Source organism: Bidens hawaiensis, unplaced genomic scaffold, assembly GCF_021521415.1.
Source record: "Bidens hawaiensis isolate Kalapana, Puna unplaced genomic scaffold, B.hawaiensis_p1.1 tig00009086_1, whole genome shotgun sequence".
NCBI classification, from domain to species: Eukaryota; Viridiplantae; Streptophyta; class Magnoliopsida; order Asterales; family Asteraceae; genus Bidens; species Bidens hawaiensis.
In genome coordinates, this window is record NW_027491668.1 from 873,631 (window position 1) to 889,190 (window position 15,560).

At 35.8% G+C, this 15,560-nt stretch overlaps 1 protein-coding gene and 1 pseudogene across 2 annotated transcripts; both read right to left on the minus strand.

Annotated features, from left to right (window-relative positions):
* Nucleotides 1-8,430: 8,430 nt before the first annotated feature.
* LOC143531181 (uncharacterized) lies at nt 8,431-8,865 on the minus strand. The gene has a single exon (XM_077026527.1). The coding sequence runs from the start codon at nt 8,863-8,865 to the stop codon at nt 8,431-8,433; it is 435 nt and encodes a 144-aa protein (XP_076882642.1).
* A 3,695-nt stretch (nt 8,866-12,560) lies between these two features.
* Nucleotides 12,561-14,772, minus strand: LOC143531182 (RNA demethylase ALKBH10B-like; annotated as a pseudogene). Its single transcript, XR_013134983.1, has 7 exons — nt 14,733-14,772; nt 14,501-14,631; nt 14,304-14,421; nt 13,780-13,899; nt 13,574-13,689; nt 13,336-13,494; nt 12,561-13,263 (listed from the first exon to the last, which is right to left on the minus strand). The product of XR_013134983.1 is annotated as an RNA demethylase ALKBH10B-like (transcript).
* Between the last annotated feature and the right edge of the window lie 788 nt (nt 14,773-15,560).

The following is a 15,560-nucleotide window of genomic DNA, read 5'->3' on the forward strand; positions in this document are numbered from 1 at the left end:
GGGCTGCCGCCCCTAGACCCCGCTACCAGGGGCGCTACCCCCGGACCCTCGTTAGTTGAGGGTGTCATTGACTTAGATATAAGAAGTAGTAGTAATGGATATTTGACACTCGTAATGCGTTATACAGTTAGCCGTGCACAGCTAAAGAAGGGCATTACCATTAACGGCGAGAGAAACCGACTTCAGGTGAGTTTCTAGCCCCTTTATCCATTATGTTTTTGGGGCTGTGTGCATACTCCTTTGTGATAGTTGTTAATACACTTAACTGGTAAGTGTATGATATGTGTATGTCATATGTATGACTAAGTATTGAATGTTATTATGGAATGTTTATACGAATGAATATATACATATACGTATATACATGACCAGAAGATATGTATAGTATGCATGAATGAAAATGAATGTATGATCGAGTGACGTGACATGTATGGTTATTGGAGACAAAGGAACCAGACCCTAAAAAAATATCTGAGACAGAAGGGACTAGACCCTGAATATCTGAGACAGAAGGGACCAGATCCTAATAATATCTTAGACAGAAGGGACCAGACCCTAATAATATCTGTGATAGCGGAGATAGAATAGCCTATGGTAAATTACAACGCCTTATGAAAGAAAGTATGTAAGCGCGTGTGCATGTATATAAAGTTTGTATGAAAGAAGTAAGAGTAAATAAGGTATGAATATGTATATTCGGATGCGTATGAGTAAGGATATGATTGTATTGTATGTTAAATGATTAACTAGAACTCACTCAGCGTAGCTGACTTTTAGTATGCACGCAGGCAAATAGATTGAGGCAGCTGGCTTGAGGAGGGACACATGGCATGGACAGAAGAGATTGACATATACGAAGAAGTGTCAAGATTGTTTTAATTAATCACGATTTGTATGTTAAGACAAGAATGAATGTTTTGTAATGTGATGTATGAAGTTTTAAATTATTCCGCGAAAGTTTTAATTAACTCTGATTTTAGAACTGTGTTTATGAGTAAATCCAACACCAAAGTAGGGTTACCGGGAACGGGGCCTTACATGAACTTCGAACGAAATAATAAGTTTTGTTCATTTGAACGATGAAGCCGGTAATTCGAGATTAATTTGTGGAAATTCGAGCTCATCTCATGCCTATATACAAGCGAGAACTACTTCAACATTAAATATAGGTACGTCATACCTTGAGGGGGTGAATTGAAACGAAGAGGCCTCGATTTATCGGGTGATTTGTGAAGATGCGAGACACGGTTCGACAAAGTTTTGATATCATAAGTCAAGGGGGTGATTGTAAGGCCAAAAAGTTGTGACTTGCGATATCAAATTACGAAACCCATTATATATTTACGATCAAGTTAATAATTTATGTCGGCGAGAAATCCGGACACGAGACGAGAGCTTCGGGCACGCGTTTAGCTTCAACGGGAGAATGCTTCTAGAATGTTAGTTGTTTGGCTATAAATAGAGCCTTATGTTGTTAGTTTTAGTGTGTGTTTTGATGGTGTAAACAACCACCCAATGGGAGCTCATATTGGGTGGGATCGGTCCGTTTAATATTATGAATCTTTTGTACCGGTTACGAGATCGTTCCTTTATTTTATCGTTATATTATTTATGTTCAGCCGTTCGTTTGTCGGATCCGGTTTCGGGACCTACAATGAATATCAAGGAAAAAAAAACTTTACATTGAGATCAAATAGAATAATAATAATTAACCATGTTTTAGAATAAAATGATTTTAGATCAATGCATAATAATAGCAAGGTTTTCTCTTTTTTTTTCCTTTCCTTTTTACATTACAAAATAAAGTGCATGTGAATACAATATTCACAAAAACTTAAAGTTGTATGTGCTATGGATTATTACACCTAAAAACGTAAGGTATGAATTATGTAAAAATATTAATCTAGTTGTTGCCTTCCTATTATTATTATTATTATTATTATTATTCTCATATAAATTAGCTTTTTGTTTGATTAAATACACACGCACACATGTGTTGATTTCTATGTAATAATAATAATAATAATAATAATAATAATAATAATAATTTGTAACTACTATTAGCTAGTAATTTATCATTAACTAAACCATTAATGAGTATGAGTTACAAAATAAAACACTTTATATTTTACTAGTGTATCCTTGTATTTAAATAATCAGAAATTAAAAAGAAATTATGTGATTGGTTAGAATCACTTCTCGTTATAAGAAACACTTCTGAAATGAACCTAATCATATATATATATATATATATATATAATTATTGATTTTACAAAGTGACCAGTGGATTGACTAAAACATCTACCACTTATAAACACAATTATATTTATACCATATTATGGTACATATGATATGAGGATAACAAAAAATATTTTTTCAAAATTTTAGAAGTTTAATTAACCATAGCTTTTAAATTAAAGCATATGGTTACAATGTTTCAAAAACATATTGTTGACTTTATTTTAAACCAACTTCTTAACATGATTTTTAATGGCAGTAACTTTTCAATAAATTAATATTCTATTAAATTTTAAGTCATAAAAACAAGTATTTTAATTTTTTTAAATTGAGTATGATACTGCTATATGTTTTTTCTTTCTTTTTTTAAATTAACTTATTACGTGATTATCGTGTCCATGTTTCTCATTGTATTACGCGGACACCACTTTAGTGTGTGTGTTTATGTATTAAAATATAATATTTTGCCTAGCTTGTTTGGTTTGTAAACATGTAGAGTAGAGCTGGCATGGTTTATAAACAATTCGACCCGAGCTGCGGGGGCGTACGTACCCACATACAAAGAAAGGGCAGCTACCTTCCATAAAAGAAAATTTGCCCCTTATAAAATTTTAGTTAAGCCCCAATCACCTTCTATAAAAAGGAATCATGGGTTCACCTCTGCTGAGCTAGCTCAATAGGTAAACAAGCTGATTTCAAACACTTTTTTCTTTTTCAGTTTGTGACGAGCAAGTTCCAAGCCATGCCTATTTGAATAGCATTAATTCTTACCCATTTGAGAAAGAGGGAACATGATGTGGATGTGATGTGATCCATCAAGGAACATGGAGCGTGGAATGCCTGGTCAACACACATTTGTCGATATTTGACGACTTAAAATGGATGCTTTAAAGGTTGGAAAAGAGTGGCGTAAACAAGTTGGTGTTGTCAACATTAATAATGCCTTGCGACCCCAAACACCATGCCACCTCAATATTTTAAGCCATTTCCAAACACATATTCTACAAACTACATAATTGCAAAGAATATTCCAACCCTTTGGGACCGTTATATGGTAATAATAATTTTCAGTCATCACGAAAATACAACCCGAATCCGGAACGAAAGAAACATGTTTTGGGTTAAAAGGTTACGTGTCTGGTTGAATTTATATACATGTTAATCATGATAATCTAAAACTCTTGTGGGGGTTAATGATATGATATGAAATTGAAACTTCAAGTTGATCATTTGAAAATAGGAAAGTTTTCAATTATTTGGATGATTGTATGTATTAGAAAATTGATAATTAATTAGAAAATATGAAGAGTACGATAGCCTAAATACAAGAAAGTCGACGTTCTAATAAAGAAAAAAGAAAATTGATTTGAACTTGAATATGCTTTTAATCTACCTATATTATTAAAGCAACACAATTATCCACGTGTCATTCAATTAGACCCTTCACATAGGCGTCAAGTGTACACGTTTCTTTTTTTACAATTTCCTCTTCATGAATAATAAAATAAAAAATATATTGTGGATGAGAATCAAAGTCACTACATTGCTTTTAAAATATTTGTGGCTTACCAACTCAACTAGAATAAATTGATGTTAGTCTTCTATTTTTCATTATTTTTTCTTAATTGATATAGATTCATAACCTTCCATTTTGTTCTATCACCTATGTATCACACAACCTCTATTCTAGTTATGTAATATTTATTTACTATTTTCAGATGTTAGTTTCAAAATAGATCAACTTGTTTACACGTAATTTGTTACCTCATTAGCAGATTAAATTTGTGGTAGAGGTATGAGCTATTCGTGTTAGAGTGTATCAAAATTAGAGTTTAACATTGTGACATATGCGGTTAATTACGTCATATTCAGATTAGGTTGTGTGGTCACATTTTCATCAACGGATTTTTTATGGACACCGCCCTGATTGCTAAAACATCGCTCAATACGTCACGTATAGGGCTATACGCGGGGTATTAGGCGGTGTTTCTGGAAAACACTACCAATTTTGTCTTATTATGTTTTTTTTATTTATTTTTGGTTTTTTATTTTGTTATTATTGTTATTGTTATTTATCATTATTATCATTATATATTAATTATTTATTTAATATTTAATATTATTTGGTGAAAACACTTAACACGTATATATATACCAAAAATCATTGTTATATTGATAAACAGTACAAATAAAAGAAAATACGACAACTAGAACATAAAAATCTACGGCAGGAAGCCGTTCATGCCCAAGCCATCATCGTGGCCCCCAAACGCCGCGCCAACGTCGGCGTCGTCCTCTCCCCTGCGCCTAGGCCCTAAACCGTCCGCGGCATCCACGTCGTCGCCCCGTCCACGTCTCACGCCAAACGTGCTCGCCTCGTGGTCAAAATTGGGGGGGGGGGTGGCGGTGGCATGATGTACTGCTGTCCAGACAGCTCCGCTACCCGACTGCTAACAAGTCAGTCGATCTGGTGCCACATCTGGCTCATCCACCAGTCTATCTGGCGCGACATCTGCCTCATGTGTGGGTGTAGGCGAGTATATCGTGTGTGGGCGTCTGAACCCTCAGCGAACTACACATAAGGGTAGGTGACCAACACGTCGTCACCCGCTGGGGGTCCCCGGCCCCGGCCCAGCCCCATCTGCTGCTCGTACTCCTGCTCGATCTCGTCCTCAATCTCATCGTCCCCAAACTATAATAATAACAAATAATAATTATTATAACAATTACAATAATAATAATAATAATAATACCTATAATATTAATAATAATAAATAATAACAACAACAATAATAATAATATTAATATTAATAAATACTAATAATAAATATTAATAATAATATTTATAATAAAATAGATAATGTTAATAAATTAAAAAAAATTATATATCAGAGGCGACGTATAAAGCTATACGCTGCCGCTGATAGTCACTGAAAATCGACGGCCGGACTCCGGCCGACGGTTTTATCCATCCACACAACAGCATCATCATCATCACATCATCATCACATCATCATCATCATCTAAACATAATCATCATCAACAACATAATATTAAAAAATTACCTCCATGTCGTGTCGGTGTCGGGTCAAATCTCATCGGCTTGTGTCGTAATCCGGTCGGTGTCGGTCCAACGTAGACTCGTGTTTGGATGCTCGGATGCTCGGGAGGGAGTTTGAAATTTGAAATATAATGTGGCAGTTGAGCAGTCGGCGTTCATTATAAGGGGGCATAAATACGCGATGTATAGGTCTATACACGGCGTATTCTGCCTATTTTTAATATTTATTATTATTATTTGTTTGTTATTTATTTATTAGTATTTATTATTTATTATTTATTAGTATTTACTATTATTATTAGTTATTATTATTATTATTTATTTATTATTATTATTTGTTTGTTATTTATTTATTAGTATTTACTATTACTATTATTAGTTATTTATATTATTTATTATTATTATTATTATTATTATTATTATTATTATTTGTTTGTTATTTATTTATTAGTATTTATTATTTATTAGTATTTACTATTATTATTAGTTATTAATATTATTATTCATTATTTATTATTATTATTATTTATTAATATTAGTTATTAATAATATTATTATTTTTTTATTTTTCTTTATTTATGTATATGTGTGTGTATGTCTAAATACATCCATTGATACATTTTTTTCTATAAGCTGTCTAGATCTACGTTAAGGGTTCCCTTCTGTGGCATTTGTCAATTTCGGGTTATTTTATACTTGTGTTCTTAATGTAAACCCGACCCGTTTTGTATCCCGAACCTTTTGATATTATCAAAATGATGAATTTTATGTTACATATTTGTTTTATAGTTGTCGGATCTAAAAAAAACATCCTTTTCGGTTCTTAAAAGGCCCTGAAAACGCTCAAAACGAACTAAAGGGACAAAAACTACCAAAATGGAGACTTGAAGGACCCATTTGTAGTTTGTGCTTTCTTGGGTCTATAACCAACCCATTTTCATGCAACACCCTTTATGAAAGACCCATTCAACTTACCAAGTATATACACACCCATCTTTTTCATTTGTGCTTGCTCATTTCCTCATTTCTCTCTCAAATTCTTGAATTCTAAGGTTGTTCTTCATAGTTTGACTCTCAAGGTCAAACTAAGCTAATATTTCATTTTAACTAACTTCTCGATACTTAAAGCTTGATGTTACAACATATACAACATATATATAATATACACTTCTTGTTTACCTTCAGTCTTTCATTTCTCCGGTCTCGGCCGGTTGAAATGTCGGGCTAGTAAGGCAAGGTTACATGGAGGACTTTCTAGTCCTTGTTTATATATTTAACAAATCTAACCATATAACTTGTTATACTTGCTTAAGTTCTGCATATTTTAGTTTATTTTTCATATTTGTCAAGTTCCATGGTATTGGGTATGTGGTGACTAGCCTCGGTTTCATCCCGAGTTGAGAACCGAACCAAAAACAAACTTTCGTTTAAAAGCTTTATTGTTAACTTTTTGAATGTAAAACTTGAGTATTATTATTTATAAGTTATTTTACAAGTTCCATGGTAATTGGGTATGTGGTAACCATCCTCGGTCTTATTCCGAGTCAAGGACCGAACCAAAAACTGAACTAAACCGAGTTCACTCGCTTAAGACACACAAGTGTGTTTTTAGCCACCAAAACTCATATTTTTCTTCAAGATTATATTTTAAATCAATTTTAGTTAATTTCTAAACATACTTGGCATGTCGGTAACCAACTTGATCTTATAACAAGTTCGGACCGATAAAGTCGTATACTCGCTTAACGAACGTTAAGGTTCTTCACAATAGAACTACATGCTTGGTTAAGTCTATTTTGATTTTATTGAGTTATCTCATAACATTTATTATTTTGGGAAGTTAACTTTGAGCTTGGTCAATTATCAAGTCTCGAACCGACAAACCCGAACACTCGTTTAAACCTCGTTTTGGTATTCTTATAACCAAGGGCTTTGCAATATTACATTTTAACCCACATTATTACTTAACATAGGTTGAGTAAAAAGAAAAAAAAAACTAATAAATAGAATACTGAGACCCGATTTCGAGTAAACTTATTTTACAAAACTTGTTTATTTAATTTCTCAAATATTTACAATTTAAATCCTAATCTTTATTTATTTACTTTATTTGTCATGTATTTTATTTTAAACCCTTCCAAGACTACCTACTAACACAAGACCCGTTTAATATAGGTCTTGCTCGTTAAACCGATCTCTCCGATTATTCACGACACTATCTTTCAAGTTACTTGTTAATGTGAGTACTTTTTCATCCCCCGTTTTCCATCTTTCGTTTTGGGGGTGGCATTGCATACTTATTCAAATTCAAATGATTTATACTTGAGTCTTAAACCACAACACTTATTGTATATGTTTACTTAATAAATGCTCGATTTGGTGTTATATGCTTTACATGATTATGTGCAAATTCTTGAATGCTAAGGCGGGTAGTCTCATCAAAGTATGATCATATGTTAATTCCGAGTATATATGGTATCCCCATATAGAAAGGTGTCGTCAATGTATTCTTATTGACGATTTCATTATTGTCGTCAATGTATTCTTATTGACGGTTCGTCAATGTATTCTTATTGATTGTTTTATTATCTAAAATGTTGCTATTATTTATTATTTTCATATACTAGTTGTGAATTTCATACTATATACTTATTGTCCAAAACTATGAAAATTGCTCACCAACCTTTGTGTTGACAAACTATATTTTATGCAATGTTACAGGTTTGATGTTAGCTTGATTGGATTACTTGAAGAAACTTATCATCTTGGCTTTAGGATATTAGAAAATGAAAGAACAAGTTATTTGTTTATCTATCTATTTGACATTTTTGTATGAACAATTGTTGTGTTATTGATGATGATATGGATTTCAATGAGTTGTTTAAATATTGTAACTTTATAGTGTCATTGTGCAATGAGCAATCATGTCGCGCCTCAACGTTTCCACCTTCATTGGTCGGGGTGTGACACCTTCGCCATCCCGTGCGTATCTGTTCGTACTCCTCTATACGTTGTCCGTACAGTGTTTTCCATTCTAGTGCCGCCGGTACGGCGCTTCTTTCCCAATTAAGGTTCGGTGTAGGCATTGGGAAATCTCCTACCAGTTTGATATATATCTAGTGATCACCTCCCTAGTTAGCGATGCCTATAACCACTGGATCCAGAATCAAATCAGGACCGATTCTCAATGGGAAGTAAGATTCGGTATGATTGCCAGCCAGGTTGACTAACACACACCCGTATGTCTGAATAGCCACGTGCCCGTGACCGGGGACGCTGAACCAACGACTCGGCGGCGCTGGTTTGACCGTGTTGGAGTACGGAATGCTGGAATGAACCCAGCCGTACAATCTTTCATCCTCTTTGCTGAACATCGCCCTCCACCACCCTTCGTTGGTTTCCAGCTCGTTCTGCATTGCCCGCCTAATATCCGGCCAGAGTTTCTCATGTATCCCCAAACCCATGGCGATTGATCGGAAACCGCAGTTACCGTCTGGGCGTACGTTTTTTATGTCTGCGACAAATGGCTGAGCCCAGCTAGGAATGACACTCCTAAACATTTTCATCGCCGGTACTTGCGCTGGCGAAATCATCAAAGGAAACCCGAGGTGAGCTCCCGTAGGTTTCGATGTCTTAGGTCGTCCTCGAGAAATTTTAAACCGCGAAGCTGACTAGGACAACGAATGAGACAGCGAGGATGGGGTGGGGGTTTCTTGGCTGGGCCCCTGTGACAAGAATGGGTTGTAGGAGCTGTGTCTGGGGAGATCTGGAGCGGGGTGTATGAGCTGTGTCTGGGGAGATCTGGAGCGGGGGTGTATGAGCTGTGCCTTGGGGGATCTGCTTTTTTTGGGACGCCCCCGAGGATCCTCTCTTTTTTCGGGCTCCTTCTTTTTAGATCTACCTGGCATAGCAGATATGAGCTTGGTGAACAAACTTTTCTTTTGATTAGGGTCATCTATGGACGATAGCGTATGTGTGATGTCCCGAAGACCCGCTTCGTAGTCTGGCTCTTCGTTCGGCGGATAGGCTGGATCAAAATTAAGCCTCCTCCAGAACGGGTCAACATCCTTTATTGGGATACACGTGTCGTTAACTATGTATCCCTCAATCCGACAAGCAAATGGCAGCCCCGAAGACGAATACAAATGGTGGTCGCATGAAGCCCCGCCGTCACACATTTTGTGTATCAACTCATACTCGTTCACAAGTAGACCTAGAGCGTGAGTCGACACACTGTTTATTAGCTTCTTCAACCAGACGTGCTGTCGATGCCCTTCCATGACATTGGAACGAGAGTCGTGAAAAGATTTACCGATCTCTTTCATCTGCGAGTTGACCTTTTTAAGGATGTGCCTGGCAATTGTGTCGAGCCAGTTGTTGCTTCCATTGAGGTACCTTTTCAGATTTACGTGCCGGCTCTCAACTCCGTTCGTCGTAGTTTCGGCGTTCGTCGATCCAGCATGCTACAAACTTGTGTCTGTATGGATCCAGCCAGCTGTTGTGAATGTATTGCCAGACCTCTGAAAAATAAAGGGAAACGTTATTAAGACGTATGTTATCGCTGCCGTTAGTCGATACCGCGGATCCGAGAGATTCAAACTCATCAAACCAATATCTCGATCTGGTGCTGGTTATGTCGGAGCAATGAATTCTTATATCGCACGTTTACTATATATATATGTGTATTTATAAGCCAATAATTCTTTTAGCATACGCGACATGATCAACTTACAATACCCACAACTAAACATTAAAGCAATAAAAAGCCTAAGCTTAAGCTTAGTGACGACTGATATATGTTTGAGTGAACACAACTACGGCTGCCAGTGGTGACCGACGGTCAAGACAGTTGGAGTTCGAAGAAATCGAAGAACCAGATTTGAGATGTCGATAATGAAAGCAGGCAAGAAGTTGAAAGTTCGTTTGGAAATGCTAGTTTTCCCAAGTAAACCCCTACAGCTAATTTCAAGATGTTGATAACAAAAACAGCCAATAAATAGAAAATTTGTTTCGCACAGTCAATTTCCCCAAATAAGCCATGCAACTGAACACCCGTTGTCGAATTTCGAATAATAATATATTATTGGTAAGTAAATAATATTAATAATAATAATAATAAACATAAATAACATTAATAATAGCAATAGAAAATAAAAGAAAGAAGAAAAAAAAGAAAAAAAACCATATAAGACAAAACTGATTGACTTTTCTTGAAAACCCAACACCCACCCAACATAACCTAAATAATATAATATAACATAACATAATATAATATGATATAATATAACATAATAAAATATAATATAATAATAACATGTTTATATTATATTATATTATATTATAAGAACGTATCTCTGAACGTCTTGCGCCGGCACCTGACACCCACATCTGAATCTCTAGCGTACATCAGGTACCTAATAATAATAATATTTTAATACTAATAATAATATAAAAATATTATTTTAATAATAATAATTATATGTCTAGAATAATACTATTTTAATAATCATAATAATAATATTTTAATAAATAAAATAATAATATTTTATTTTATTAACAATAAAATTTTAATACCAACAACATTTTAATATTTTAATAGAATAATATAATAAAAATTTAAACAATAACGATAACAGAACGAGAAACCTAGTTTAAGCGGCCCGACGAACTAGTGTTACCGTAAAACATATACGTGGTGTCTATATAGTAAGTAGGCATTATGTAATATAACGGTCGGTGCCTAAAAATATAGTTTACTTTTTCAAAAGTCACATAACAAAACTAAGCCAGTCACCAAATATCTGTCCTAACATGTACAACTACGTCCTAACATGTACTAAATAAAGATAAAACGAAACCTGGTTTAAGTCCGAATGACCGTTAGCGGCGTACCCCGGCTCCTCCTCGTCTGACTCCGGAAATAAATGGTTGTTGTTGTTGGTTGAATGGTGAGGGTGAGGGTGAGATAGAAAAAAAAAAGAAAAGAAAAAAAAAAGGATGGACAGGGAGGGGAGGGAGCCGGGCTCCAATAATATACAAACCCAATACGCCGCGTATAGACCTATACGCGGCGTATAGGGTACGATACGACAAGCCTATGACTGTCGTTCATGCTAGATGTCAGATCGTACATTATACGCCACGTATAGACTTATACGCGGTGTATTAAGGGGTGTGAAGGTGTCCCTAGTAGGACCCTTCATCAAAGGCATTATGGCATTATGAAAATTTAAATAAAGTCAAAAACATTTTTAAATAATATCAGTTTAAAATAATAACTCAAAGACGTTGTGCAGCGCAACCTTGTGTCTAAGAACTGTCGGCCCGCCGGTTTATGAACAAGTGAGTGTCTCCGGCCTTTTAAGAAATTCATCTTCGGCGACGTGGACAATACTACAAGAGTTGCAGTTCGCCGTTGCTGATGTAAACAACAGTCGCTCAAATCCGCCTCGTCACCTAAATTATACAACAGGTGGCGCTCACTAGCTGGGCATAGAAACATGTCGAAGTGCCTGAAAAGGACGTCGATGAAAAAGTGTTTAGAGGAGACATTTATGTAGTTTTGTTGATTTGGAAACATTTTGTTGACTTCCCTTCAAAAGAGACTTGGAAGAATTTTCTCATTTTCACTTCCTCAACCAGAAAGCAAAGACTCTTATATCAAAGCAAAGACTTTTATATCTTCTTTAATAAGAAGTTTCCAAATTATAATATCAAGTTTCATGTTCTTATCAAATAACAACTTGAAATGTTTTTCTTTTTCTTAAAAGAAATAAAATCAAGTGGCACATAAATGTTTTGACAACTTCAAACAATTTGATCACATTTTCCATTCGATTGTGCTTCGTTCTAACCCTCTCAAAACTTTAGAAACTTTCTATTTGTTTATATGTAAATAAAACGATGTGTTAAACTTTATACAGAAAGTACGGAATAATAAACATTGCTAAAGGTAAAATTATAAAGACAAGGTAGTCATTCTTTATAAGTTTTTACCGAGCTCAAATTTGTCACGCCGAACGACACATTACGACATAGTTCCTCATCAATATTTTCAAGTTCACCGAGTTCTTTAATCAACTTTGACCGTGTGGTAACAAAGACGACTTTGATCCATCAAATTAAGCTTGAGTAGTTCGTTTAATCCTTACACAAAACCCAAATCACACACCTCATCACACCCGCTTATGATTAATAAAAGAATTATGAAAAACAAAGTTAGAGACGAACAACAATATATAACAATTCACACGTTAACCTTTAAAAGATTTGAACTACAACCTCTATAACTCTAAAGGTGACAATTAGACAATGACAACATGGGATGTAGTCTAATCATCAACACTAAAACCCAATTTCGCTCCATAATTAAGGTATTAATAAGAAAACTCATCTTAATTTCAAACATCAAAGCCTTAATTAATTGTTGTACACTAAAGCAACCCCAAATAAACCACAACACACCACTTCTCTCACATGTCTCAAGCCACACTAATGCCCGACTCATTGGTTCGATCCAATTTATGTGCCTCAGTTGATGCATGCAACGCAAGAAGACGCCCTCGTTGAGCACTAGGCGGTAAATGCTTGGCGGGTTTTTTAGACCCGCCATTCCATGGCAAGAAAACACCAGTCCCACCACGTAGCCTTCTAGGGCTCATAACCATGGGCCAAACTGGTGCTAGCATTAGCAGTTGTGGGGCCCGGATTGCACCCCACTTGGGAAGAACATGGATCGAGTCAAACCCGTCTAGTGGCCCGGTTGCAACAGGTGTCATTAATGGAGTTGTAAGACCGGGTTGCCAAACGGTCATGGTCCCGCTCATTGGATCTTTTGGGGCTAACTTTTTGTCATAAGTGTCTATTCGGACTTTGAAAAACGATACACTTATTCGTTTAGTCGGAGATTGACACATGACGTGGCGGGCCATGTCAGCACTGTTTCCTCTCATCACTAAGAGTGACTTGTGAAGATTAAAGATATAAAGTTGTTTATCTTTTTTAGTTTCATAAACATTTAAAACAGTATTATTCACTTACCCTTCCTTCAGAGAAAGCATGAGTGGTCCTTTGTAGTTTCCATCACTATCACATACTAAAGTCCGCCCAAAAGCCATTGTTGAATCAGATAGAACAAGTGTAGCTATAGGTTGTTCTAAATGAGGTGGTTTCAAGAAAGGTTGTGAAAACTCCCCCTAAGTAAAAAATTATTGATGTTAGATGTCACATTTATAATTGTAAAATAATCATAATGCGTGTAAAGCTAAATTATACCTCATCGAAAAAGTTTATAATGCAACTGTTTGGTCGCCTGTTTTCCGAAATCAAGTGAAACTGAATTAGATGATTGATGACGCCTTCAAGAGGAGCAGGAATCGGCTCTATGTTGCCTGTAGACATTTATGACACAATCATAATGTTACATTTTGTTATCAAATATTTGAATCTTGAATTATATTGTAAAAGAATTGTGTGCTTACTATCTTGGGATTTATTATTTGTAGCATCATCTTTTATTTGTCCAAAAATTGGAGCTCCAAATTGTATGAGCTCTCTTTTGATTGCCTTTGACTGCTGGTTGTACATAATAAAAGTCTCACCTACTCACCGACAATCAATAACATGATTATAAACTTGTATATATAAAATTGCATTTCCAAAAATGTATGCTACTTTTTAAATACTAATAAAAATGAATAACAAGAAATATTAAAAGTTAAAGCAAGACTCATGAATTCCTATGGTAATATTGAGAGACATGTTCTTTTATCAGAGTTAAAGCAAAAGCGCAAAAGATATAAGTGCACTTTGTAGTTTTTACGGTGTTCTACTTAAAACGATTCTATGTTAAATGTCCTTCTAACATATACTAGCAAAGTTATAATTAACTGGAAATAAAATCAATTAATTTCCAAACCTGAGCAATCCCTTACTATCTCAAAACTTCGTCCCGAAAGGTAAAAACAAGGTTAACTACAAAAGCATCACGAATCACAGGATCCACCTGAGAGTTCACCATTTTGGCCAGCAACTCGAAGTTCAGTTACATACTCGGTCAACTTAGCTAGCTCTGCCGTGTTAAGTATGTCTTCATACAACTTCAAACCTCTCACAACATTCACCTATGTCACATACTTATTTCAAATCGCAATTCCAATTTATTTAACAAATTCAGATGTTAAAGTTAAACATGCTACTTACCATATGCCCTTTTACAGACTCCTTGGCTATGAACCCTTTTGTCATCTTGATCTCTGCACGCCGCGCCTCCCAGTCTTCTTCGTTTGAGCATATTTCAACGCTTTCGACAGGTGTATCCACGTCTTGTAATCCTGTAGTTTAAAGATAATTAATTAACTAACCCGAGTTATATTATCTTTCTAATATTAATATGACGTTAGTAATGATATCATGCTAAAAAAGAGAAATTTACCAACCCTCCAAAATTCTAATGGGACCACACCATGGTCCATTTGAAGCACTACATCACTATTAAGCTGAGGGGTGTGGGGCTTCAACGGGGGCGCTAGAGCCCCTACACTCGCGCCCCCAGGCGCTAACACCACACCATCGGGGCGCTAACCGGGGCGCTAACGGGGCGCTAGCGCGAAAAAACATGCAGGCGTGAGCCTGTTAGCGGGAGAAGAGAGAGATAAAGTTGCATAGGAAGTCGGAAAAGAGCCGTTGATGGTTTTGATTAAATTAAAAAAAAAATATTTTCTTAAACTATAAATATATACCTTTATAAAATATACTTCATTTCACAATTATACACCTTTCCTCCTAAAATCCTCTCAAAACTAACACAAAAAAAATGTCGTGGTACTCGTCTGATTCCGACTCCTCCGAAGAGGATGATTTGCTTCTTCATGTAGGGGGAGTTTTGACCGCAACCGTGGTGGATCTCTTGCAAAATCAAGCCCATCAACCTCGAGTCCCGAGAGTTAGAGCACCACCTCGTGATCGTGATCGATCGGGTGCTAACGATACTTTGATTAGGCATTATTTTAGCCCTCAACCAGTATACGAGGAGTCGGATTTTCGAACTCGTTTCCGAATGAGCAGACAATTGTTCATGCGTATAGCAAGTGATTTAGAGGCACGGTATCCCTTTTTTCAACAAAGGGAGGATGCTAGGGGTCTCCCCGGTTTTACCCCTCTTCAAAAATGCACGGCTGCTATCCGTCAATTAGCGTACGGCATCTCGTCGGACGCTTTGGATGAGTATTTACAGATGTCGAAAAGGGTTGCACGTGAATCC